General features: G+C 41.9%; 1 protein-coding gene across 4 annotated transcripts in view; it reads right to left on the bottom strand.

The window, feature by feature from the left end:
* Nucleotides 1–3525: 3525 nt before the first annotated feature.
* Nucleotides 3526–26193, bottom strand: part of LOC121621514 (septin-9-like) — a 67421-nt gene continuing 44753 nt past the window's right edge. For 3 of the 4 annotated variants that reach the window (XM_041958025.1, XM_041958027.1, XM_041958026.1), the window contains 9 exons: nucleotides 13384–13593; nucleotides 11098–11226; nucleotides 10184–10265; nucleotides 9776–9913; nucleotides 7731–7848; nucleotides 6822–6917; nucleotides 6539–6635; nucleotides 5486–5537; nucleotides 3526–5003 (listed from right to left, as the gene is read on the bottom strand). In XM_041958025.1, coding sequence (XP_041813959.1) covers nucleotides 4862–5003; nucleotides 5486–5537; nucleotides 6539–6635; nucleotides 6822–6917; nucleotides 7731–7848; nucleotides 9776–9913; nucleotides 10184–10265; nucleotides 11098–11226; nucleotides 13384–13593 — 1064 coding nt within the window. In that variant the 3' untranslated portion in view covers nucleotides 3526–4861. Of the gene's footprint in view, nucleotides 5004–5485; nucleotides 5538–6538; nucleotides 6636–6821; nucleotides 6918–7730; nucleotides 7849–9775; nucleotides 9914–10183; nucleotides 10266–11097; nucleotides 11227–13383; nucleotides 13594–23754; nucleotides 23826–26193 lie in introns of those variants that run through there. The other variant, XM_041958028.1, reaches the window with a different exon arrangement.

The raw sequence follows: 26193 nt of genomic DNA, 5'->3' as shown, positions 1-26193 counted from the left end.
CAGATCACTGAGACACTCAGCAGCCAATGTGATGTCTTGAAACCTGCACTTGTACTGCACATCTATCCCTCTGTAAACACTATGGCTCTAGCTGTTACTCATACAAACAGCTTTGGATTAAAAAACAATTCTTGTCTGTGCAGTTCAGTGAGTTGACCATGACAATAAAGCACAATGCACTGGATTAAAGTGTCCGCCCACATGCCAAGAGACGAAGACCAAAAATTCACGAAGTCTGCAGATTCCAGACAGACAAACAATACATGGATTCTCCGCATGAGCATGCACAGTTACAAGAACGCATATACATACATTCACACGCCCGCTCGCATTCATTTCCATAACAGCAGCATAATCGCTGACATATATCTCCGACTGGTTTAATTACTCACAGTAATTAGCCAGAGGCAGGAGCTACCACCGATGCTCTTCTCTCTCTGTCTCACCTCTCTCTTCCTCTGTCTGGATCTTTCTCTCTCAAGTGCTTTCTGGCAGTGTGTATGTCAACCAGCATGCCAGTGTTGTATATAGAGCAGCACACTCCTGCATTCTTATATTATCACCAGTGACTGGCATCACTTGGACCGCTTGAAGAGTTTATTCACACGGTAATGTGACCCTTTGAACCCAAAGGTACCCTTTTTTAAAACCCTCTCTCATCCCCCAAACCACTCAGCGGTGATTTCTTTGTTTTCGAATCCTCACCCAGACAATGTTTTGAGGATTTTTTTCTACCAAACCCTCATCACATCGATACAAGCAAACCCTCTTCCTCCCTCTCTGTTCAGTCGGCTAATTGAATTTGCAGCTGACTTTTAATTAAGAGCAGGGCTGATTAACATAAAGTCGGATCATTTGCATATGGTCGGCAGCCCCTCCCCCCTACATGTCTGAGTGCCTGGCACTGAGCCAAGAGCAGGGGTGGAAACTGACATCAGAGAGAGAAATAAGGCGGGAGGAAGGGACGGATGGAGGAGGAGAAGGTGAGGTGTCTGCCAACAAAGGAGAAGAGAAACAGCAGATGGGGGAAGAAGGAGACAAATGGGGGCAAACAACAACTCGTGCCATGAGATGGGGGAGTAAGCGAGGTAAACACGCACATACACAGTCACACACATGCACATACACAAAAAACAAATGTATGCACAACGCAATCGCCTACATGCATGCGCACACACAAACACACACACACACACACACACACACACACACACACACAAAGCAGCACATTGGCACAAATACCTCCACAGATTTTGCAATCAAGTTGGCTAATTAATAAATAAATAAATAAATGGTGGGATGCATGCTTAATAGTTATACTCATGTTACAAACAGGTGTTAATTGGTGGCACGCTGGCTCTATGCAGATGAGCTGGGCTGACTCGATAACAAGATATGGCGATGAGATCGAATAACACCGGGGCAGAGGGATGCTGCGAGAGAGCATGCAACTCATGAGGAGCACACGCACCCATATTAGTGTCTGTCTGTCGAAGTTCACCTGTTATGACAAACAAAACTCAGCCTCTGGTTTAGCATTAGATATGGCAGCTCACTTCCAAGCACTCCCTTCCGCCAATATACTGATATGCTACTGTAACCGCTTGCATATTCATGGAGTTACACATTAACCAGGATGAGTATCCGTCAGAATGCTTCCTGTCCAGAGGGCTCGCTCTGTTTTGATAGGTCCCATCCATCACAATGTGCCAGATCTGACCAGTAAGCATGCCCATATATATTAATATCCATCCCATAATGCCTGGAGAGGTGTGTTTGTCTATCCAGCAATGCTGTTTGTGGGTAGATAACATATTTGAATCTGCAGTGCAATCTGGCAGCGGAGTGGCAAAGCTGTTAAGTATTGAAACAGCTGGCAAGGAGCAATCTGGAGCATGTGCACACGTTGATACACTGAGTGTGTAAAACTTGTTATGCATTCAAGCAGACACACCTGAAATACAACTACACCTCTGCAAGCACACAGCCATGTAGGCGAACACTGTGCCAACCAACACAGGTTCTTTCCCTGTCTGAGTCGCCCGACTTCATTAGTATCCAGAAAGAATGCAGCTCATTAATGAATGTCATTAAGGCAGGCGGTGAAGCGCTGGGTGGCTGCCAACAGGACGACTGCTGGGTGGCATGTAGGGAGGGGACGAGCCGCGGCCAGTGCGAGTAGAGATGCAGCTGCTGCTCCCCCGGCTGCTCCCAGGGGAGATGCAGACAGTTTGGAGAAATGGAGTATGAGAATGTGGGGGTCTCAACTTGTGAGTTGGGGGCACGGGTTTGCTAGAGGGTCGGGGGACGTGGGTGCGGCAGGCGTGTGCCATCTTAATGCTGCAGAAGATGGGGGATGGCGGACGCCATTTTGGAGGAGCGATGCAGCGAGTCGCCATTTTGAGGTGGTCTGCACGTGGAAAATGGGAATTAATAAAAAAACGAGCATCAGATCATTCAAACATCGAAGCTATAGAGAGGCTGAGTGACGATTGGCTGATTGCCACGCCACATGACTGCAGCAGCGGCCAGTTTGACCTTAGATCAGCGACCGTCTCCCTTTGTTTCCCAAAGCAACTGAAAGAGAACATTTAGCTTTATCTTTTTGTTCCTGCTGTGAGACAAAGCCACCATCGCTTTGTTTTGCATCTCAATACTAATATTTGACAGCTGAAAACAGAGAAAATATCATCATGCTGTAGTTTGTGTTTTGGGCTTTATCTTAAATGATGGGTGTTGTCATTTTAAGTCATCTCAAATGCAGTGAAGCGTTTGTCTTGTTCCTGTACATAAATCGTTCCACCACTCAACAAATCTCTTTTACTCGCAAACATTAAATCCACTGACATCAGCGATTTCACACTTGAAAACAATCACTGATAGATTGCTGTGGTAAAAAACAAGGGAACTATTTTCTCACAGAAAAATGTGCACATCCAAAATGTCAACTAGGATCTAGGAAAACAACATGCTTTTGGACTTGAAAATTCTATTTTTCTATTATGACACCCTTGATTTTCATCAATTAACCCATTAAAATTGTAGCTAATTTTATTTTCCATCAGTTTGTTAGCTATGCTGCTCCAGTACCTCTGGACGCTGACGTCTGCCCATCCTCACACTGATCTGAGGCCTCGTCTGGAGCTCAGGACCCGTCTTCTCCCACCTCTCTCACTAAGGAAGAAAATACTCACTTATGCATTCAAGTTAATTAGTGCTAATCAGCCATGCACTGACCAAGAAGGCGGCCATATTGATTTCAGAGGCTAATCAAGGAAAAGCTTAATGACATGACAATGAAAGTGCTCCAGTGTATGAATTACACCTGTGATTAAATGGTGTGGGGATCCAGTGCAGTAGAAAATCATCTGAAGTGTGTTTTTCTGCAGTAAGAGGATATGATTTCATGCAGTCTTGTTTCATTTTGTCTGTAAAATGTATTGATGGGGGGAAAAAAGTTTTAAAAGGAAAATGTTCAACAATCCAAAAAAGTTTTTTTTTAAAAATCTGAGAAAGTATATATTTACAACTTTAATCTTTATTTCATTAAAATAAGATAAAGGAAAATTTGTTATTATCAATAATACAAGTACAAAAAAATGCATCAGAACACAAAAGAATATACAGGACAGAGCATGACAGTGACAGCTTAGGGAATTATATATGGTTCAAACAGACAAAGATCCTTGACATATTATGGAAAATAGAAGTAAACGTGGGATGGTCAATGGAAGAATAGGTTTCTTTTCAAGATAAATGCGGGAAAAGGATTGAAAAATGCCTAAATGTAGCTCAACAAACCTTCTCTCTTTCCAGTTTCAGCAAACATGCTAGCAAACATTCTCCAATAAATAAGGCACTATGATGGGCCCAAAAGCAGGAAAAGTATGTGTCTGCGTGTGAATAATCTGAATAAGTAGACCACAACTGATGACAAACTTTCACATTTTATATCGTGCATAAATACTTATCCGTCTTAAACCACTCTTAAGATATTTCTATGAATAAACAATGACATTTATTAATGGGAATTTAAAAAAAGACGTCAAGGATCTGACATCTGACACAAACATTTAACAGTTAAAGCAAAACACAGCTTGTGACAAAAAAAGATAAACTCAAACATATGATGTGCTATTTGATAACCTTTTTCTGTTTGCCTATGAGCAGAGGATTGGTTGAACGACGCTGCATCACACAGACTGACTGCTATGACTGTATGTGTGTCAGACGTTAGCAAAGTGCTGCCCAGCACCCTCTCAACATGCTTGTCAATGACAGACTATGTAGTAATCAAGTGCAATAATGAATATCATCACTTCCCACATAGGTCGATACAGCTGTGTGCATAAAGACAGAAAACTGTGCTTCTGTTATGGCATGAATTCTTTGAAGCTCTGTTAAAAAAAACACCAAACTTGGAAAAAGTAAAAGTGGATGAGATTAACATGTGGCTGTTTAAGGCAGTTCTGACACTGACAGCTATTAAGCGTCAGTCCGTTCTGTTTGGCAGATGCTTAATGTTTGGCACCACAAGTAAAACCATAAAGAAGGCAGGTAAAAAAATCAAGCTGCAGCACGTTACAAAGAATCAAACTTCTCTTCACTGTCTTTGTCAGCGATAGTGAGAGGATAGTGTTTGTTAATGAGGCAATAAACTGACGTGAACAGTCCATTCAGCCCCCGGAAGTCACTGAAAATAAAGTCCCTCTGGCAGGCTTTTAAGTTTCTACCCCACCTGTGTGAAGAAGATGGATGGAGTGGAGAGCTAGAGCGGTGGGAAGACTGTCAATGACGGTCAAAGTCTCATAGCAAATGAATTACACCCTGCTGAGGTCAACTGCAGTGGGGCAGGTGGCGTCTACATCTCATGGGCAGCAAGATGATGTTCTGGGATACCGTTGGCATGAGCCACCACTGTGTTATTCTCATTGAGGCGCCTCACGCGATACATTTCATAGTGGATGCTGCTGGTGATGTCCTTAATGTTCTGCATATGGGTCCTGAAAGAAAAACGCATGTCAACAGCCATAAGAAAGCAGTAGAAGAGATGGACAAACCTTCATACTTCACATCTGCTGTAAGGGAAACGTTTGCCTGAGATATCTCAATCCTGCTGTTCCTACAAATCTTAAAGTAAGATTTAGCATGAACATAACTAGTTTGGAAGCCAGTCATGGTCCAGCAAGACAGATGTGTACATGTTTGAAATTAAAAATATATTTCTAATAATACATAATATTCTGGATTCTTTCATGGTATTGAAGGAATAGATGTAATTTTTAAGAATTTTCAACAAGATAATTGAACTTTTTTGTGGAATAACCATATCAGATGCAAATTAACATTCAAAGCAGAGCATTTTTACACATGATAAAACATGTTTAGAGGTGATCGGCGAACAAAAACTGACACAGTGACACAAGGCGGCATGAAAGCATTTAAGACGATGAATTGTACTGATAAGGAGACAAAATTCCCTCACCTGATGAGGAGATCCCGTAAATAGGCAAACTCACAGTGGGCTATGTTCTCAACTAAAGGAGAGAGAGATGTTATGAGTTATCAGAAATATTTGAATGCGAGCTAAAACAGGGGACAGTAGGTATGACTGAGAGAAAAAAGGACCAAAAGACACACAGAAGGACAGATGTGAGCTGTTTTGTTCCTGTACAGCTTCAAAACAGTCCACTAGGTGGCGTCAGTGATTTTGGTCTCACATCCTTGTAGACACACAGATACTGAATGAGCACTCGGATGCTCTCAACCAATGCAGATCTCTTTTGCTAACTTCATATATATACATTCCTTCTGAAGAGATAAGAGACTATCTGCTCAAAGAAATCCTGTCAGACGTGTATGTCTGTGTGTGTGTGTGAGGGTGTGTGTGTGTGTCTACACAGCACACTCTGCAGGAAATGAAACTTCCTTAATGAGCCATTTGATAGAGGGGTGGTGCCTCCTATCTGAAGTGGATAACATAATTAAATATTGAAAGACAAGATGGATGGATGTTAACAAAACACAACACTGTACTGATACACTATTGGCCAACTGATAAAGCTGAATGACAATAACAAAGCACAACAAAAAAGAACAAATCACACACAAACACTTTAAATCTATTAGGTTTTCCACAAGATTTTATACGTTGGAACAAACACAACTACACCCATAAAGACTTCCCCTCTTCAGCGTATCTTATTTCCTTTGTGAGCATCCACAGTGCATCCTTTGTGATACAAAAGGGGATGTGTGGGGTGGGGGAGCCAAGTAAACAAATCAGGCCTCATCAGACAGGCTGTATGTCAGCTGGAGGCCTGAGTCAGCTGCATGGCACACGACTCCAGTCTGAAAACTGAATGCGGCATTGTTTCATTGACTGACCGACTCAGCGAGGTCTTCACCCATCGCCCCCCTTTTGTATTTTCTTCTGAACAAAACCACTTCCAGGTCAAATATGTTCTGATTTTGTCCTGAAACAGTGATCACGAAGAGGGACTGAACTGGAAGGAAAGAAGGGGAGAGAGAGTTGTACCTTCAATGGTTCCCCACTTGGTTTTCCTCCCCAGCAGCCTCCTGCCATTGACCTGGTACTCCTGGTCACTGCCCACCACAGCAAATGGGATCATCTCCTGCTCACAGGTTAAAGGTCAACAGACAATGGAGTCATAAATTAGTCAAGTTAAGTACATAAAAATGACTCTGAATGGAGTATTAATGACAGAGCTCGTGTCTGCGCATAAATAAGGATAAGAGAGTCACAGCTCCTGCCAGATGTATCTGTTAGGGTCATGTCTGCTATGAAATGATCCCCTCACCCTGATCTTCTCGTTGATCATTCTGTCCTCGGCATCCTCGTCAAATTCTTTCTGCGGGTACACGTCAATCCCATTGGCTCGCAGTTCTTCCCTGATCTGATGAGAGCATGTTCAAACATGAAGAGAAACAAAACAAACTTTTAGCCTGCCACAGTTTTGAAAGGATACAAGCAAAGGCCTTTAATTGCTGGAGTAATTAGGCAGACATGCTTGATGCAGTCTTAAGAGACATCAAACAAATGTACCTAAATCTGCACAGTGTACGGATTAAGGTGGTATTAACGCTAATCTGCCTTCTAATCTACTCCAAAAGTTTCGGCTTAGTCGTTAATTACTCTCTGTGTACAAACAAAACAGAAAACCTCACAAGATGGATGACTATGCATAAACCTGCGCACACGCCAAGTCTGCCGCGCACATATATTAAGACAGACACACACTCGCATGCACACATAAAACCAGGGGGAGTTTAGCCTCCTCATTGCTAACGAGAGGAGGGGAAATCCTGGGATCCTTGAAGACGCTGCCAATAAAAACACACAAATGAACGGCTGCAGTCTTAATTAACTGTGGAAGGAGGAAGTGTACAAAGTAAAGGGTGAAGAGTGGGAAAGAAATACAGAGATGCTCTTGAGGTCTTGCTGGAAAGTACCCATGTTTCTGACTATCTAGAGAGCAAGAGGACAGTACAAGAATGAGCCACCGAAGAACACCACAGGAACTTATCCGATCTCCGTTTACTATACCACAAACATGAAAGAAAGCAAGCATGAAGAGGCCATCAAAATAAAGATGTGTCTGGATCATACATGTTAATTTAATGGTGAAAAAGGGAAAATTTTGAGCTGAAAGCATAGAGAAACCTGTTTAAAAAAAAAGAGAGAGAAAATAGAGCCACAAAGATGTTACCTTCTTTTTGAAGAAGTCCCTCTCCTCCAGGGTGAGTGTATCCGCCTTGGCAATGACTGGGACAATGTTGACCACCTTACTGAGGCGTCTCATGAATTCTACATCAAGAGGCCGCAGACTGAGAAGGAAAGAGACAACATGAGAGAATGAGAGAGACAGAAGGCAAGCAGACATGATGTGTCACACAAAACTCTTCCACCAGAGGGCAGATGTTCCTCACAGCTCTCCCAGATGGAGGACCAACTGAACCCACTAACATACAGTATTTACAGTTCCAACTGTTGCAGCCATGACACACTCATTCTATACAATGTGTGTGAACAGCTGCTTTATGGGATGAAAGGATTTGTGGTGGTTTTGAGGAGCTCAGGTTTTTCCCGCAATTTGACAAGAGCATCTGCATGTGGTTACTGTGGATTCTGGCCTGGCTAACAACACTGGACAACAACAAACGACAAAGACTGGCCATTGTCAACAAGGAGTCTTGTGCACTCATGCAAGAGCACACTGAAAAAGACGAAAGTGCAAAATTGATTGCATGCTCCCAGACACCCACACAGACTCTCCGTCTCTCTCGTCCTTCCTGCCTCTCTCCCATTAGACTTTTTGAGGCAAACCCTGAGCAGCTGCTGGCCAGCCCATGTGACATCTGCAGTGTTGGATCAACATGAAACGTTGTTGGATGGGGCACAGAGACAGGGGGCCATTTCACACCAGCCCCCTGCCTGAGTAAAGACGGGCCATGACACAAAGCGCAGCACTTGAATGGTCAACTGTGTGTCTTTGTGTGTGTGCTCAAGCAAGGCCGACAATCCACAGCTGCTCAGCGTTTTCCTAAGACCGGTCGCTGCACTCCACTAGAGTTATACAAATGCAAAAGCTATAAAATACGCAGAGAATCTCTCTCTTGATAGACACACAGGACTGTGTGCACCCTGCCCCCTAATTTCTTCTGCTGATATACCCCGAACAGTGAGAGTCTGAACGAACACAGAGTGAAGAGAGATGGCAGTTTATGTAGTTCGATCAGAGCCAGATGTGTGTGTCTGTTAGACATACAGGAGGAGGAACATGGGACATTGTGCTGCTTAAGGGCCTGGCAAGAGCAGCCCATCTTTCCAGTGTGTGTGTGTGTGTGTGTGTGTGCATGGTGGATTTGTATTCTGGGATATGCTGCATCATGGTGAGCGGAAATGTGTGTTTCATATCAGAGGTTAGAAAGCGGAGAGATGTTTCACATGACTTCTCCGATGAAAATAAAAATCTGCACCAATATATGTTCAGTTACCACATGCTCAACAGACTGTAACAATGGCAGCTCTTGTTCGAGTTGATTTGATTCTATTGCATTGTCACCAAAGGGCAATTCAGGACAAGTCAATCCTTGTGACTTGTGACATGCCTTGATTGACAACCAAAGTCACCATTTGTTTTAAATTCTTTTTTTTTTTTTATTGGTAAATACTTTATTTTTTTTTTGTTTTCCTGCCAAGAGTTTGATGAGAAGATTGATAAAACCCTCATAAATAAAACATGAAGCTATTGCCAGGGCTGGCTAACTCATCTTAGTACAAAAACTGGGAACAAGGAAGGAAATATATTCAACACTTTCATTAGACCTCAAACACAATATGTTTGTCTTTTGGTGAGTACTCTCACTGTAAATATAACTTTTGTATGTTTACAAGATACTCCACAGTGCACCTTTAGGCTTAGTCGGCTGCTGACGGTACTTTCATCTTTACTGTAAAAACATGAGAATGATTTCAATCCTGTCTTGGCATGACAGCGAATAAGCTCTCAAAATGTAAAAATTTTCCTTTTAGTGTCCAACAGCTTGTGTTGTTTTTCATCTAAAGGGCAACTGGTGGCAGTGCTGACATCATTTTAGGGTTGTTGTGTCCAGCAGTTACAAAGAAGAAAGGACAATTAATATTCAGGCTTTCTTAGCTCTCTGTGTTTGCGTATCTGTGTGTTTGTTTCTTCCACCTCAACTGAAGTGCACCTGCATGTCCTCAGGTGTTTACGTTTGCATGCGTCCTTACCAGTGTCCGGTCGGGGGGATGAAGTATATGCAGCAGTGGACTCTGGAGTCTGGAATCCTTTTCTTCCTGTTGATGTTGATCTCCTCCTGCAGGTACGCCTCATACTGGTCATTAATGAACTTCATGATGGGCTGCCAGCTAGTCCACAGCAGCGATGAATTGAGGGAATGATGTGGGAGGAGTGCAAAGGGAAGAGATGAACAGATATAAGAGGAAAGGAGGAAGCAACACAGAGGTGGAAGAGGAAGAGAAATGGCAGATTGATAAGATACAGAGTGACAGAACAGGAACAGGAAATGTAAGACAACAGGAAAAGGGGAGAGACATGGAGGATTACAATGTGGTTTGACACAATTTAAATCTCATTGTTCATATAGTCAGGGTAGTGATGGTAGAACTGTAGCATACCAGTTCTCATTGTTGATCTGGTCTCCAAAGCCTGGCGTGTCAATGACTGTCAGCTTCATTCTGACTCCCTTCTCCTCAATGTCTGCATACAGAGAAACACAGTAGGTCAGCAATGGCCAGTACACTGTATACTATGTATACTATACTGCCAAAAAACACACTGTGCACCTTTTAAACAACTGAACCTTGATTATGCAGTTGCACTGCCTACAGCAAAATTTTAAAACTTTTCATTTCAGAAACATTTCAGAAATTGTTTCAGCCATGATTACAGTAATTAAAGAGAATTGGAATTTCTGAAAATACAACCCTGATTCCAAGAAAGCTGGAATGCTGTACAAAACATAAATAAATCAGAACGTGATAATTTGGTCATCCTTTTCGACACATTCTCAATTGAAAAAAGTACAAAGACGATATATTTAATTTTTTACCTCATCAACTTCATTGATTTTTGTAAATATCTTCTTATTCTGAATTTGATGCCAGCAAGACATTTCAAAGAAGATGGGCAGGAGCAACAAAAGACTGGGAAAATTGTTTTGAACATTCCACAGGTAAACAGGTTAACTGGTAACAGGTGATAGCAACATGACTGGGTATGAAAGGGGCATCCTCGAAAGGCTCAGTCTTTCACAAGCAAGGATGGAGCGAGGTTCACCACTTTGTGAATGCATGATTGGATAAAGGATGTTACTACACAGGCTCAGGAACACTAAAACTGTGTGTTTGGAGTGACTAGACAAACAGCAAGCAAACTTTGCCATGGCTGCCAATGGGAAACATGGAAATACGTAAGGTAAAAGAAGAAAAACTAAGTATGAGACGGGTACATTTTGGTTGACAGACCTACAGATACAGACAGACAGACAGAAAACAGAAGGGGCACAGAGACGAGTTGAGAGGCTCCATACCATGACTGATGGACTTTATTTCGATTGTTTTGGGGATCTTCTCCTGGGCCGTGGCCAGCACTGATTTGCGGCTGACTTTAGACTTGAAAAGTGTGTTCATCAGAGTAGACTTTCCCAGGCCACTCTGTCCTGTAAGCAAAAACACAGTCAGAGAGGCAGACAAAGAGAAAGACACACACAACTCAAGATTACAAAAAAAAGAGGAAAGAAATCTTACAATCTTCTACAGTGACCGCATACGCTGCAGGTACCTAACAGTCTACACACTGTAACAATGGCGCCATAATATATCCAAACAAGCTCCAATGATTATTTTCCATGACAGTTTTAAAACTCGGGACGACTCCAGGCTGTCAGTTTTTGGGTTGAGTCAGTGACAAGCTGCAGGCGTCTGTCTGTACAAACACTGCCAGTAGAGCCATCAGTACACATGACTACAACCCAAACACACCATCAATAAGACAGATTGGACCAATGGCTAAACCGTCTCTTTTCTAAAACACTCGGGAGGCTTCGACTCATGGGCACAATGAAACCTCTGTACACTGTAATGCAATACATCTCGTAATAAAGAGGTTTTATTCTAGGTGACACAGAGTAAGGAATGACAAAGAATGGATGTCAATATGAAAAAATCCAACATAAATATAAAAACTTTTATACTTCCTTTAATTATATTATTTGCCATTTACAAACACTTTTAAACAAACTACAGTATATGATTACATGAATGGTTGCTGATAATGATAATACAGTGTGTCTTTGGGTTTGTATTGCAGCTGACTGATAAAATACTCTCCACCTGGATAAGATAGACTGAGTGCAATTTTACCACAGAAGCCAGTGAACCAGCAAGACTCCCTGTTCGTTGGTCATTATAAACTTTCTGTTTATATGGATGGGACCATCTGTGACCCCTGCACAACACTCTACCATCACCACAGGTTAATGAAGAGCAGTTTGGAGGGGCCCACTGGGCTGTGAACATTCACAGTTCAACTTCAGGTTAAGTCAACATGGAGACCTTCACTGATTTATGGAGACGCACGTACCGGCAATCAGCAGCACACGTCACATGCAAACATGGGTCTTAATTACCAGTGCGTACGCCAACAGCTGCAGATTATAATGGAGAGAATTCATACTGCATTGATGCCACAGTTTCCACTGTTTCTGTAACGGCTGTATTTCCCGAAGTTCGGGCCAACATTCTCCCACTAAAATCCATCAGAACAGGGATGGGATGCCGAAGTCCCACACATGCTTATAATGGTATGTCATAGAAGTGCAGATTTTGTTTAAAACTGGGATAAATCTTGTGACTACCTGTTTTAATGATGAGGAACAAAATGACTAAACATCTTCATCGTCATCACGACCACCTAAAGTGTTCCACTGACCACTGAATCACTTTTTGCAAACAAAGCTTATCCATGTGTCTTTGTCACCAGATACAGCTTTTTCCTTCTACTGTCTTCTGCACCCAATTCTGCTACATAAAAAAAGAAAAGGGGACTCTGCCTGAGGACATTGCTTTTGCTGTTTGTCATCATGCTACTGCAGCACTTAGTTGTCAAATCTCTGAAGTACTCTCTTGAACATTAGATCAACCCAATCATGCAATTTTAAGAGGCATCACTCATGCCTGCACTGCTCTCACTTTCTAAGTGGTGGAATATAATTTCACCTGGATGAAAAAAAAACCACCATAGTTTTGTTCACCATTGACCCCGAGGCTGCTTCTTAAGCAAGATATTTTATCCGAAGATGAAACAAAGACCAAACAGTGCAACATCACCCAGAGACACACAGTAAGGCGATGGCGTGGGTTTTATGGTGGCCCGTCTACTGTTGAGCTGTGTGTGTGTGTGTAATTTGCTCCTGTTTTAAAGGTGTCTGATCACAGTGATGAGGGCTCAGTGAGAAAGAGTTTTAAGTCCTGCTGTGTGTGCTTGCTTATTATGTTTGAGGCCTCCATTTTCTGTCAAAACCTGATTAGAGAGAAAACCTGAATAACAGGACACAAGTTGTAACAGCTGACTGAAGATGTTTTGAGACACACACACACACACTTTAAGTGTAATGCTAAACAGGTTGATAATACATGTAAAATGGACTCCAGAGTCTACACTTGATAAAAAGGCTCAGGGAATGAGAAAAAAATCATCTTCATGATTAAAAATCTGACTTTTCAGTGTACATTTTGTTATTATGCATGCACTCTAGTTTCAGTGCAATCCCGGAAACAACTGACACTTGAGCTAGTGTACGCCATGCACTGCTTACCCACAACCATAATGTTGAGCTCGAAACCCTGCTTCATGGCCTTCCTCCTCATCTGCTCCAGAATGGCGTCAATGCCCACATAACTGAAGTCCACCACAGGGCCGCCGGCCTTCTCCCCGTACAGGCCACCCATTGCTGGGGACACCACTGCATCCGGCACCACCGCCTCAGACATGGCACTGCTGCTGTAACTGGGAATCACCTCTGGCCCTGATTTGAAAGAGAAAAAGAGAGAGAGAGCGTAAGAGGAAATGAGATGAGGTGTGATATGAAGGGATTAAGGGTATGAAGGGAATGAGGGTGGAGAGAAGGGAGGGAAAATGTCTGATTAGTAATGGTGAGAATATGAAAAACTGGTAATGTAAATAAGACAAGGAAGTGCATGGTAGAGTATTGTATTGGAAAACAGCCGCGATACAAGAAGAACTCCAAGAAACTGATACCATAAGAAAACATCAGCTAAACAAGCAACAACTCACTGTGCTTAACAGTCAAGATGCAGAAAAACCTAAAGCAATAGTACCAAGCTTAGGGAAAAACTCTTATTCACTTTCTGGCAGGGACTTAGATGAGAGAATCAATACCACTCTCACATATGTGCAATAAATATGAAGCTCCAGCCAGCAGTCAATTAGCTTTGCTTAGCATACTGACTGAAAACAGGGGGAAAGCAACTCTAATGTTTAAGCCATACAAAAAACAACAATCCACTGTTTTATGGGGAGTTACGTGCCAGAAAAGTTCTTGGCTCCAAGAAGTTGTTAGGCAACTAGAAGAGTCTCCAGGTTGTTACTGGTCCCAGCCAAGTAATAGTCTGATACAACTGTACAATTATGCTTTTACTCGTCTTTTGTAAGAATTAAACAAACAAGATAAAATGTGGGAATAAGTAGTGAGCTATTGAGGTTGTGGAAGGTGGATTTTGTTAATTTTAGAAGGAGCCAGTCTAGATGTTTTCCCCTTTTTCCAGTCTTTATGTGAAGCTAAACTAACATGCTGCTGGTTTTAGTCTTACATCTAACAGACAGATACAAGAATGGTATTGATGTTCACTGTCAATAAAAAAAAAAAATTAATTATCAGCAACTTCTGGATTCACTAAAACAGGAGAAAACAGCTGCAGGAGAATCGGAGCTGAAGTAGCAGATAAATCAGTAGAGTTGTCGGTTGTTAGCCTGCTCTTTAATCAAACAATGCACACACACCTATTAAAAATACTTCTTTCAAACAGACCTTGAAACAGAAGCAGTGGCTGGTCTTATGCCAACAGAGCCTTTTGACTCAACAGAAAATATGCTCTGCACTATGAAACTACTTGGCACTTGGCAGGAAGTAAACCCTGTAGGTGGACCCTTTGTTTTGATAATGATTAGCTTCATGTTCTTCAGTGGAATGCTATGGATGTGTGTCCTATCATGAGATAAATACAGCTGCAGATTATAATGATAATATATTTTAATGTAATTTAATATGTTCACTCAGGTGTGTTAACAGTCACGAATGTGCACGCAGAACATCGCTGGAGCTCTGTATAACAATGTGTGAAGTCAGCGTAGGTGAAGAATCTACACTGTGCGTGTTTGTGTCTGTATGCACAGTTCGTGTAGCTGCTACCCCTCACAAGGCCTCCTTTCCCTGGCTCTCCACAGTGCACTGTTACTGTCCTGTTAATGTGAGAGTGGAAAAGAGGCTGAAACCTGATCCACTCACCCAGCTAGCCTGGGTCACATACACACACACAGGCACAGAGAACATGTTTAAGTTTTGTACTCAAGCACACGCTTCCTTTTGAACACATAGCTGATCTGTAGGCACACACATGTACAAGCACATGAAAACATGAACGCGCACACACACACATGAACTGTCAGCCCGGACTGGCTGCCAAGAATTAGGCAGCTGTTGGATTCCAGCTCAGGCACAGACTTTACTCCTCAACACTTGGCCTGCCACGAGGAGAAGGAGTCCAGACAACTAGCCAGTTCACTCCTATCACTTGGGCACCACACACTAACTGACACTGCGTTGATTAATGGAAGAAATTCAGTGACGAATAACACTGCTGTGGAAACTCAAAGCAAGTTTGTATTCAACACTGGGTCTTACTTTCATAATGTGCTCCATTGTGTGTGTGTGTGTGTGTGTGTCTGTGCACGCGTGTGTCCCACCTATGGAAGCAGCTCTCCTGGCCTCCTTCACCACTTCCCCATCCTGTTCCAGCAGTCCGTCAGCAACTTACCGTGATTTACTGCCCTTCACGTCTCCCTCTCCACCTCCCACATTCCCGCACCTCTGCTCGTGTCTCTTTTTCTCCCAACCTTACCCTTTTCCTCTGCCCACACTGATTCTGTCTTATCTCTCTTGTCGTCAGTTTCCCCTCTCCAGCCCATCTCTTTTAGTTTTCTATTGTCTCTCCTGTTTGACTCACCTTCCTCCTCCCTCCCACTGCTCATCTGGCTTTAATCTTGAACTTTACATCTGTTGTCTCTCTTCTAAAAACTTGTGAAGTCACCTCTTTTAATTATCTTTATCTCTTCCCCACACAAGCTTTTTTTTTTTTATCCTCTGCTTGCCACCGTTCATGTCAATCCTTCTTTTCCTCTCTGCTTTGACAGCTATGTACTGTAAACGGAGGTACTGGCCACGGGCTAGCACAACTTGACAAGCAAGGCTGAGCCTCACCTGAGGCAGGATACCAGCAGAGCATCAAAGGGAAGGGGCATAAAATGAATGGGCTGACAGGTACTTGAGCTGTAGCCTCAGTGTACTCAAATATCATCCAGCAGCAGCTACACCTGCAAAACGCTCACATACAATAACCTTGTCCTTCTTCTCTTTCAAAATGATAGATGATCTGACCACACTGAATGTTAGGATGTCAGAGACATGTTTTTAGAGCTGGAACACTGAATTGATTCATGGATTAGTTGATTGACAGAAACTTTTTATTCAACTATTTTCATAATCAATTATGTATGGGGAGGCAGCCCCAGCACAATCAATATTTCCACTGTCTCAAAACTTAAAAATTCCTCTCTAATTCTGTATCAACTTCTTCAACTAATTCACTCTGAAATTTTTGTTTGGCTTTGTGATCTGGCTGACAAGCTCTGCTCAGTATTGTAATTATTGACACGTGTACAAAGCAATGCAGTACCTGTATTTGATATGAGGTCTTGTCCTGAAGTAAGTGCCTCCATTTCCAGGGTGCCGAGAATAATGCAACCCACATCTATTGTGTTAACAAGCTGTCTGTTCTGTTTAACAAACAGTAAACACACATCATTGTCCTGGTGAGGGTGGAAAATTACTAAAGGCTCCAAAGCAAAGTGATTGGGAATGAGACAGAAAGAGCCGTCCAGCTGTCCATCTGTTGGTGTATGCTGCATTTTAACTAGCTGGTTTCCCAGACAGAAGCAGCAAGACTCTTCAGAGCATCGTTAACCGTGCTTCATGAATGCACACCGCCTCTTTTGCCCAAGTCAAGCCCAAGTGGAGTCAAACACTGTAAACGACTTGGCAAACATACAACACACACAAAAGAAACTCAGAGTCCTGAACCATCACTGCGGGAAACCTGGCTCTTCCAAACAATGAAAATAGATCACTTTCATTTCAGGTAGTAAACAGTTTCAGTCCTGTGTCATCAGTTGGAGTAAACTACAAATCCCACAATGTAGCGATGTTGATATAACAATGTCAAGCTGTAAGTGAAGTGTACAGTACAGTAACAGTTCTTGTTTTGAGAGAGAGTAGAAGCAGACTGGTGTAGGACTCAGGAGTTGCTTATTGTAAATCACCTGGACAAACTGACCATTTATCAGACACAGGTATTCATACATTCAGCTCTTCCATGATGTCAGAGTGCTGCAGACCTATAATGATTCTCAGCCAGTAAACACAGGTGTCGGGAGACAGCCGCTTGGACCATGACCCTATAAACGCTGGAAGACATTTGACCTCCACGTGAAAAATATCAGGCTGGTGAACATAACCCCAAACCCTACCAGACACAGGTCAGTCAAAACACAGGCCTGAGAAACTTCAGGTTCATGCCGGGTCAAAATGTGATGACAACACACCACATGCCGTAACTGAAAGCTTGGTTGACTGTTCTCACATAATTGAACTGGTTTTAGTTTTTAAACATGGTAGTCAATGACTTTTGTTAAATGAGCCTCTTTGAGTTACAGGCCAACTGATCTGGCTCTAATATTTCAGCAGCAGTTTAGCAAATATTATGCAAAAATACCCACAATGTTTGAGATAAGCTGGGCTGAGTCCTTCTGATTGGTGACATAAACAAATACCAGCAACAGCAACTGCTAACAAGACTGACCTTAAAGAGTAGATACATGTATACTTCAACATGATCAATAAAACAACTGCAAAATGCAATATATGCAGGAGGGTGCAAAAAGGGTGCTTAAATACACCATCCATTATTAAGTTAAAGCTGATTATTGGAGCTGATCTATGCTTTTTGCTTGTGCAATAAACTTTTTACTATGAGGGATATAGTTCTACATGAACACAAAATTCTCTGACAAAATTACAACTATTTAATGTTTTTTTCATTTGAGCAATATTCTGTATTTGTGTTTCTCTGTGCTCTTCTCACGGGCTTGAAGTAGGCTCTGAAGCGAGAGGGCGACGTCATGTATTTCTATGCACCAATCCCACTTCAGTCAACATTTGAAACAAAATGTGATGGCATTTGTGAGGTTATTTGCTTGTGTGGCCATCACTGTCAGTCGAATCTGACAAACCACATCTGTGCAGTCCCAATGAAGCAGATTAGCTCCGTTTTTGAGTGTTAAACACTTGGTAAATAACAACTGAGGATACTTATTTCAGGATTTCAATTTTGTTTCTTATTCAGTCATAAATCTTATGTTGCAGAGAAATATTCAAAGATTTAAAACCGTGTTTTCAGGGGCTATGAATCACCTCACAATGTCTTATGCATCAACAACTTCTGTCATACATCACTGATTTAAGAGTGAATTATCCCTCAGCTCTACTTTCTAAAGGTTTTTCCTCTCTATCAGGTCCAGTTATGGGATGGCATGAATAATGTATTTCCTCTGAGTCTGTAAGAAAGCAAAATTAATTTTAGAAACTGGAAAGCAGAGAATGACTCACTGGGCTTGCTGTGATCCTGTTTTCAATTACAGGCACTAGAGAATATTTTTTTTCTTGTTTCCAGAAGTATCGCATTACTTTGTTTTTTGTAAATATGGCCAGCAGTCTCCTATACCACAAAGCATTTTGGAGGGGAGAAAAGAGGAAAGACAAGAGCAAGGAGGATAAAGGAGCATAGAGTCAAAGTTAGAAGAAAAGGTGAAGTCAAGAAGCATGAGATAAAGGGCAGAAGCAAAAAGGAAGGGGACTATTGAGTGGAGGGAGATAAAAAGATAAGGTCAGGATAAAGAGGACAGAGGAAGGAGTGTGGAATGGAGGGGGAGGGGAAGAAAAAGTTTTTAAAAAAGTGTGTGGAAAAAAGCGTGATTTATTCCACTTTTGGGCCATTCCTCGCTAACTAGACACAGGCCTCCAAACAGGGATGTAAATACAAGTTACAACCAGCTAAACACTTCCCGGTTCCTTTGCCTTTTTGAAGGGACTGAAACTACGAAGAACTATAAAGAACACAGTGACCGTGTCGTCTATGTTTAGTGATGTGGTCAAAACCACTGAGCCATGCCTCAGCTGTCCAGGGTGTTGATCTTGACAGCGTGGCGAGCAGGTCAGAGGTCATGTTCCCAGTTTAGGGTGGAAAAGAATTGCGCTGAGGTTAGTCCCTGTATGACAAACCAGTGGTCTGACCTTCTGTACAAACTGACCTGAATCACGAGAGAGGAATCCAGAGAAAGAAAAGGACTGGAAACTTGGATGAAGAAAAGTTCATAGAAGAGTGAATCACTCACTGAACACTTAAAACTCTGATTCTACAAACTCTCTCTCTTTACTTAGACACATTTATGACCGTCTGATACAGTGTGACAAAGTATTTTCTAATATTTTAATGAGACATGACATAAAGCAATGTTTTCTTTACCAGCAGAGGACTCTGCTTGAAAGAAATTACACAATAGTATGTAAACACAAAAGGATGCATCATCAAGATGAGTCCAAGTATTGTTATAAATATCATTAATGAGTGGGCTATATTTATTTTTCTTATCACTGTGGTCATTTTATTAATATTGAAATTTATGATACACAATATTGTTGCTTTAATTAATACCAATCAGTCCTGAAATGTTAAAATGTATACGTGAATTGTAGTTTTGAGCCACAAACTTTGAAGCAGAAACAGAATATAAGCAGAATACAAAAGTACACATCATGAAAAATAATATAAACAATCACTTTTGAAAGTTTCTGTTGCTGAGCCGAACACAGGTTCACCACTATGTACAACTCCTCTAAGTGGGGAGGCGGCTTGAACAAATGGATTTTATGTCAAGTCATTCCACTATTTGTCTGGAGCTCAATGTCAAACACACATTAGTGGACTGATCCACTAAATGGGTTGTTTGCATCTTTGCTCTGGTCTAAAATCTTTTTATGGAGCCCTCTTTAAAAAACATCTGCTCCCCTTGTCCTTTATTTACATTCCCAGACAGGACAAAGAAGGTTTGCAGTCTAGTCTCATCTTAAACATGGCCACATTTGTTTTGATGGAGACTCAGATGCTTCTCCAGAAGTGTGTGGGCTGCTGCAAAACCTATTCAGTCTGATAAAATCAAAAAGGTTTCTGTGAGGCCCTTGCAACGATTCTTGAACTTCCTTTCCTACAGTTGATTTTCCCTAAGAGGAGGAGACTGTACAAACACGACTGAGAAATTTCATGTGGCCATTAAATTACATTGAACCAAGCAGGCCTCCCGCGCAGAATCAATTAGATACCTCAGACCAAGTAGGTTTGGGACTGACCCAGGAGAACGACATAAACACACATATACACACACCCAAACACTTTTTCCCACCCTCTGACAGTGAATCCCTTAATAAAAGGGGGAAATTGGAGTGGTGGCAGTGCAAATATGGTCTGTTGTGTTATTAAAGTCAGAGTGTTTGTGCAGCAAGGCCTGGTTCCCAGAGTCCTCATCGTTCAGCTCTCTGGAGAAATGTGCCCTTTGACCCCTGCAGGGTCTAACTCGCTCATCGTGTCACCTGGCACTGGACGCTGTGTGTGTCTGTGTATGTGTGTGTGTGTGCATGTGTGCATCTATCTCTGTGTCAGATCAGTGTGTGTTTTTGTATACTATAAAGTATTTTGCATGCATGTTTGTAAAGGTGTACAGTAACTATATGTCACTTCCTCACAGAGATAAACGAATGCTACTCGATCTATAAATGTTTTCAGACAGTCTTGGTACTCTGAGTCTACAAGGCCCAAGTTGTATCCATGTTCAACAGCTACTGATACTTTGCAGACGGTTTAGAAATGTTTGTAAATTGCAGTAATGATAGCAGAAGCCCACAGGTTTGTCTAGACTGCCAGAGGAATGTGTTCGTCTCCACACTGCGGTGGTGCACAAGAGAACTGTTGTCTTTCTAGGCTCTTCAACTCTACTCTAATGCCATGTAGCTCACAAGTAAAGGGTCCTTCAACTGCAACAAAGTGCATTTTGCTCATTGCTCATTTATTTAATTTCTACATTCCACTGTAACAGAACATTGCTCACATAAGTGTCATTGAAATTGATTGAGTTTTTAAGCCTTACAAAACAACATTATAGCCCAAACTGACTGCTAAATATTAACCCTTAAGTGTGTTTACAGAAAAGCTAAATGAATCAGGAAGTTGACAATTTTCTGAAGCAATTATCTTTGCAAAAAGGCGGAATAATAAGCTAGCTAGCTATTACCTGCTAGTTGCTCACTGACAGGAGTTGTTCGAGTCATTAGCCAGGCTGTAGTAGCCAGCCAGTTCTTTATCTCAGTGTGCAGGTCAAAGTGTATTAGTGCAATGGTGGGTTGACAGCGAGCGTGGGTCCAAAGCACCAGGGGGCTCAGGAATCTGACCTCTGTCCTTACACATGAGTCACATCAGGGACAACAGTCAGAAGATGTCAAACTCATATAAAACATGCTTTTCACATGCAGTTGTATGGCCTCAAGAATTGTTTCTACATCTCTCTTTTTTTTTAAACAACTTAAAGGCCCACTGCTGTTACTGAATTCAACGTGATGTTATCCGGGGGGTTCTTAACCTTACTGCTTTAAAAAAAAAAAAAAAAAAAAAAGCTGTGATACTACTGATACTAAACGGTGCACTGACTCATTCTAAGAAGTCAACTTTCTTTCAGTGTTGAGACGGGAAGGCTTAAGGTCTTCAAGGCCACTAATAAAATGTTGCTGAATGTGCACAAACACACGTCCATCATTCTATCAACAACACGACCAGCAGGAGTCCTTGGGCTCTGTGTGTACGGCCCATTACTCTGGTCCTTTCGAGGCCTCAGGAGCTGTATTTATGGAGTGTGACTGACCCGCATACAAAGCTCAAGAGTACAACAGCAGACAAACCTTCAGAAGACATGACTACTGACTACAATCATTTGCTAGATCCCAATAAGAGTTTAAGATGATTTTCCACAGGTTAAATCTGATATATACTAATATATACACATAAAAAAGGACTGTTACCACATTACTGTATGTCCGGAGTTACAGCTGATCTACACATGACAGATGAGGGGCAGTAAAGATTCTGTTTTTTCCTAAATATCATCTAAATGAAGCCCATGCTTTAAAAGTACAGCAACAACAAAAACGCAACATCTGATGCCTAATGTTTTACAACCCTTTATTATAATGAACACAAAATGTCTTTTATGCCTGTGTCCATGCACTTCCACACACTGGAAAACTCAAACTGGCTGTTCTGAGAGTGTACAGCATGTCAAGCTACAGAGAAGAAACCTTATCATTTCTAAATTACAGAGCTCCAGTTACATTCATGAAATATTTTGCATTTCAAAGCCATGGTGCTGAATTCCACTACAGATACATAATCTTCCTGCACTGGCTTACTGGCTGACTCATAACATACACAGACAAACCAGATAGAGAAGGTAACGGTGACCTTTTCAGCGTCCCATCAAACACTGGTGAAAGGCCACTGTCTGTTCTCGCCTGGCAATGCACAGGGGCCACAACAGAGCTCCTTTCAACAGCTCAGTGTGTGTCAAAGTGTGTGCGTGCATGCTTGTGAGGCAAAACAGAGGCGGGTGACTCTCTAAAAAGGTGAAGGGCGGTTGCTGTTTTCCATTGGTTTGATATCATCAAGAGAGCAATGCCTTGTATTCCCTCAGGTCAACCATAGGCAACAAAGCCTGGATGATACAATGCAGAGGCTCAGCTTTGTTCCAACTGCTGCCACATCAGCCAGTTAGCCAAGAGCTCGCACAATCACTTTCTCACTTAAACACAGACAGACTAGAAGAGAAACGTAATGTGTATGGGGTGAACGAAACAGCTCAAACAGAACAAAAACAGAGAAAATCCTTCGATTCTGGTCAAAATTCGATACATAGCCTTTCCCACTGGAAAGGAATGACTTCTTTCCATCAATTACCATTAGCTGAGAGGACTCCCTCACTATACTTTCCAAAGCAGAAACTAAACTAAATGATTCCCATCCGCACTTTGTGGAGCCTACCAACCACATGTGTGGAGTTAACCTTTCACTTTGCTGCACGCAAACTCAGACACACATTTCTGAGTGCTTGCTACATGATCTGGTAATAGATCACTATGGATAATGTCAGGAGGGAGGAAACATGAAAAAACAAAGTGAAATGTAACAGCATTGGGGCTCAATCATGACACATCATCCCACTGTAAACTTATATGTGTGTGTGTGTATATGTATACACACATTGAGTGTGTGCGTGTTGTGCAAAGACAGATTGATTACAAAGCTTGACACAGAGCAGACACACACACAACACAACATTTTGGGGATGAAAGGCACAGGGAATGCAAAACCTGAACAATAGTAATTATGCACAAACACGTTCACACACAAACACGTTCACACACACACACACACACACACACACACACACACACACACACACACACACACACACACACACACACACACACACACACACACAGAGGGCTCTGGAGTAGATAGAAGATAGAAGGCATGCAGAGATATCAAGCATGTGAGAACAACAGATGATCAAATCTCTTCTTCCAGGGAAGAGGGGAAACATGCAACAAAAAAAAAAACAAAAAAAAAACACAACAAAGGAAAAAACATGTACTCCATCTACTTCAAACTTCCTTTTTGCAAACACACATCACAGACACACACACCCACACTCTCCTGGTATGCAAAAAACTCACCGTGTGTGAAGTGTGTGTATGTATGTATGAGTCGTCCCCTACCAACGTGCAGCGCTCCAGTGAGAGGCCAAACTCTGCTGTGGCTCTGGAAGCTCCCTGCCTGCCCCTCCCACCCATGCTTATCATGTGACTACACACACAAGGCAACAAGACACACCCATTTCCTTCAAATAACTCCACCCCAACAAAGAAAGAAAGAAAAAAATGTAAAAAGCACTGCCAACTTGCATGCACAAAAAAGACAACTTTGGCAGGGATCATGTAAGACTGTGAAAAAGTAGAGTTTAAACATTGTGAAAATAAATTATCTTAACATAGAGAAGTGGGGTACGTAGGTGTTGGAGAGGAAAAGGCAGAGACAGTGTCTGCATGCATCTACACTGAGGTTGACTTGAGCCTTTGGGCCAGCTGAATGTCCCTCTCATAAGATCTAATAATTTACAACCCTAATTACCTGGCCTGTCCCTCTCATCTGGTCCTTAGGCTCTGCATTCATCACATCCCTCTCATTCCTCTCACACAGACCTGAGACACATCACATCAAACTACTGGGATTCCCTGTCACATCAGCTGGTGCTCTGATCAACTTTGCATTTACTGTATCATGCAACATTCTTATGTGCGACACCATGAGCAGTGGATGTGGAGACATATGTTCTTTCTCAGAGGAAGACGCTGAAAAAGCCAGGGTTACTGCATCATTCCACAGCAAATAAGCGGAAATGTTTTGGCAATAGTGAATAACCCAGCGATAACCTCACACACACATTTCTAGACAACAAAAAACATTACTAGCATGTTGTAAAAATATTTTTATTTTCACTATAAAACTGATCAGCTATAGAGTCAACACCATTTAAGGATGCAGTCATTTGCATGATAGAGCAGTAGATACGGGCACAGTTTTCCAACATCAATATATAATGTTTTAGAGAAGTAAGACAGTTTAACAATAACAAAACTTAAAAAAGTGCCTCAACAGTTGCAGATTTTTTGTTAGTCAGAAATACAGCCATCACTTATTTTTTAAAACCTGAGAGTGAACCAATTACTTTGGCTGATTACTGTTCTTACGGGGCATGTATATTTGTATGATTAAAGAGGAGAGGAAACAGCTGTCTCCAGCCTCACAGGAAGTGTAATTATACACCAGTGCAGGGGTTTGAGTGTAACCTTACAGCCACATGAGCAGACACACGCGCACACACACAGACACACACCTGCATTTCTCCAAATGAACAGTCATATTTCTGACAAAGCAAGCAAAACAGGCTGGAAAGGTGAATTTGTTTCTTTCATTACACAGACCTAGCTGCCAAGATAAACCTTCTCCAAGCACAAGGTGGCACCTCAGTGCTGAATGCCTCCGACACCCACTGCAAAACTTACACCATGTCCATCTAACCAATCTGAAGCGCCATAATGGGCCTACAAAATTCTGAAATATACCAACACACAGTTTGTAAACACATAAGATACAAAAAACCCTACACACAAACACAGATGGCCTTGTAAGTGTGATCAAAACCAGGTCTTACCATATAAGGAGCTAAAATAAACTCTTGTTATACTTAGTTTTACAATGTGGGAAATGGTACATTTTCCCTAAACTCAGGGCCCCCCTGTCTTAAAACTGTTAGGTCTTTGCCTTCCCTCTTTTCATCTCCCTCTCTCTGAAACGCCACTTTATCACCCCAATAAAACCTGGTGTTTAAAATGGCGATGCTGAAATGTAAAACTGACAGTTACTAGTGGGTTTAGAAGCTACTAGTGAGTCTGCCGGTCTCTGCTAGTTTGGCTTTTGATCACCTCAGCTCCATTTTTGTGTACTTAACAGCACATCCCACTGGAGTTCTTAAAGCTGAGCTTGGTCCTTACTCACTGTGTTTAGTACAAAGTTGTCCCGTGGAAAATGAAGACATGATCATAGGCAGATATTACAATAGCAACTCCTACTACGGATAAAGCAAGCCACAGTGTGGTGAACTGAAAGATACAGGAAGAAATAAAATTGATCTCATATGTGAGAGGCAAACAAATGCAACATGTCCTTTGCTATCGATGCAAAACAACATGTAACACAGAAATTCAGTGCTTCAAAGCATACCTAGCAACTCTAAAAACTATGTAGTGTAAGCTGACACCTGATTTTTACAGATGTTATTACAAGGTGAAAAAAAACTGTTTTCAAAGAAAAAAAGATTTCCATTCTCTCCCCTTCGAAGGTTTTTTTCTTGAAAGACTCCTGGGTGAACCCTGCATGCATGCAGACTGAGCCAACCACTATTTGTTTGAGCCGACATAACTTGGCATGCTCCCTTCTTACGGAGTTGCTGCCCTGCTGGGAACGTGGCCTTCTCAGATAAAAAGATCTTAATGTTGAGGAGACGGGGGATGGAGTGACAGAAAGCCAATGGCAGCGCTGATGTTTCTAGCCTG

Source organism: Chelmon rostratus, chromosome 17 (assembly GCF_017976325.1).
Source record: "Chelmon rostratus isolate fCheRos1 chromosome 17, fCheRos1.pri, whole genome shotgun sequence".
Classification (NCBI taxonomy): domain Eukaryota; kingdom Metazoa; phylum Chordata; class Actinopteri; order Chaetodontiformes; family Chaetodontidae; genus Chelmon; species Chelmon rostratus.
This window is presented reverse-complemented; position numbering and strand designations above follow the sequence as displayed.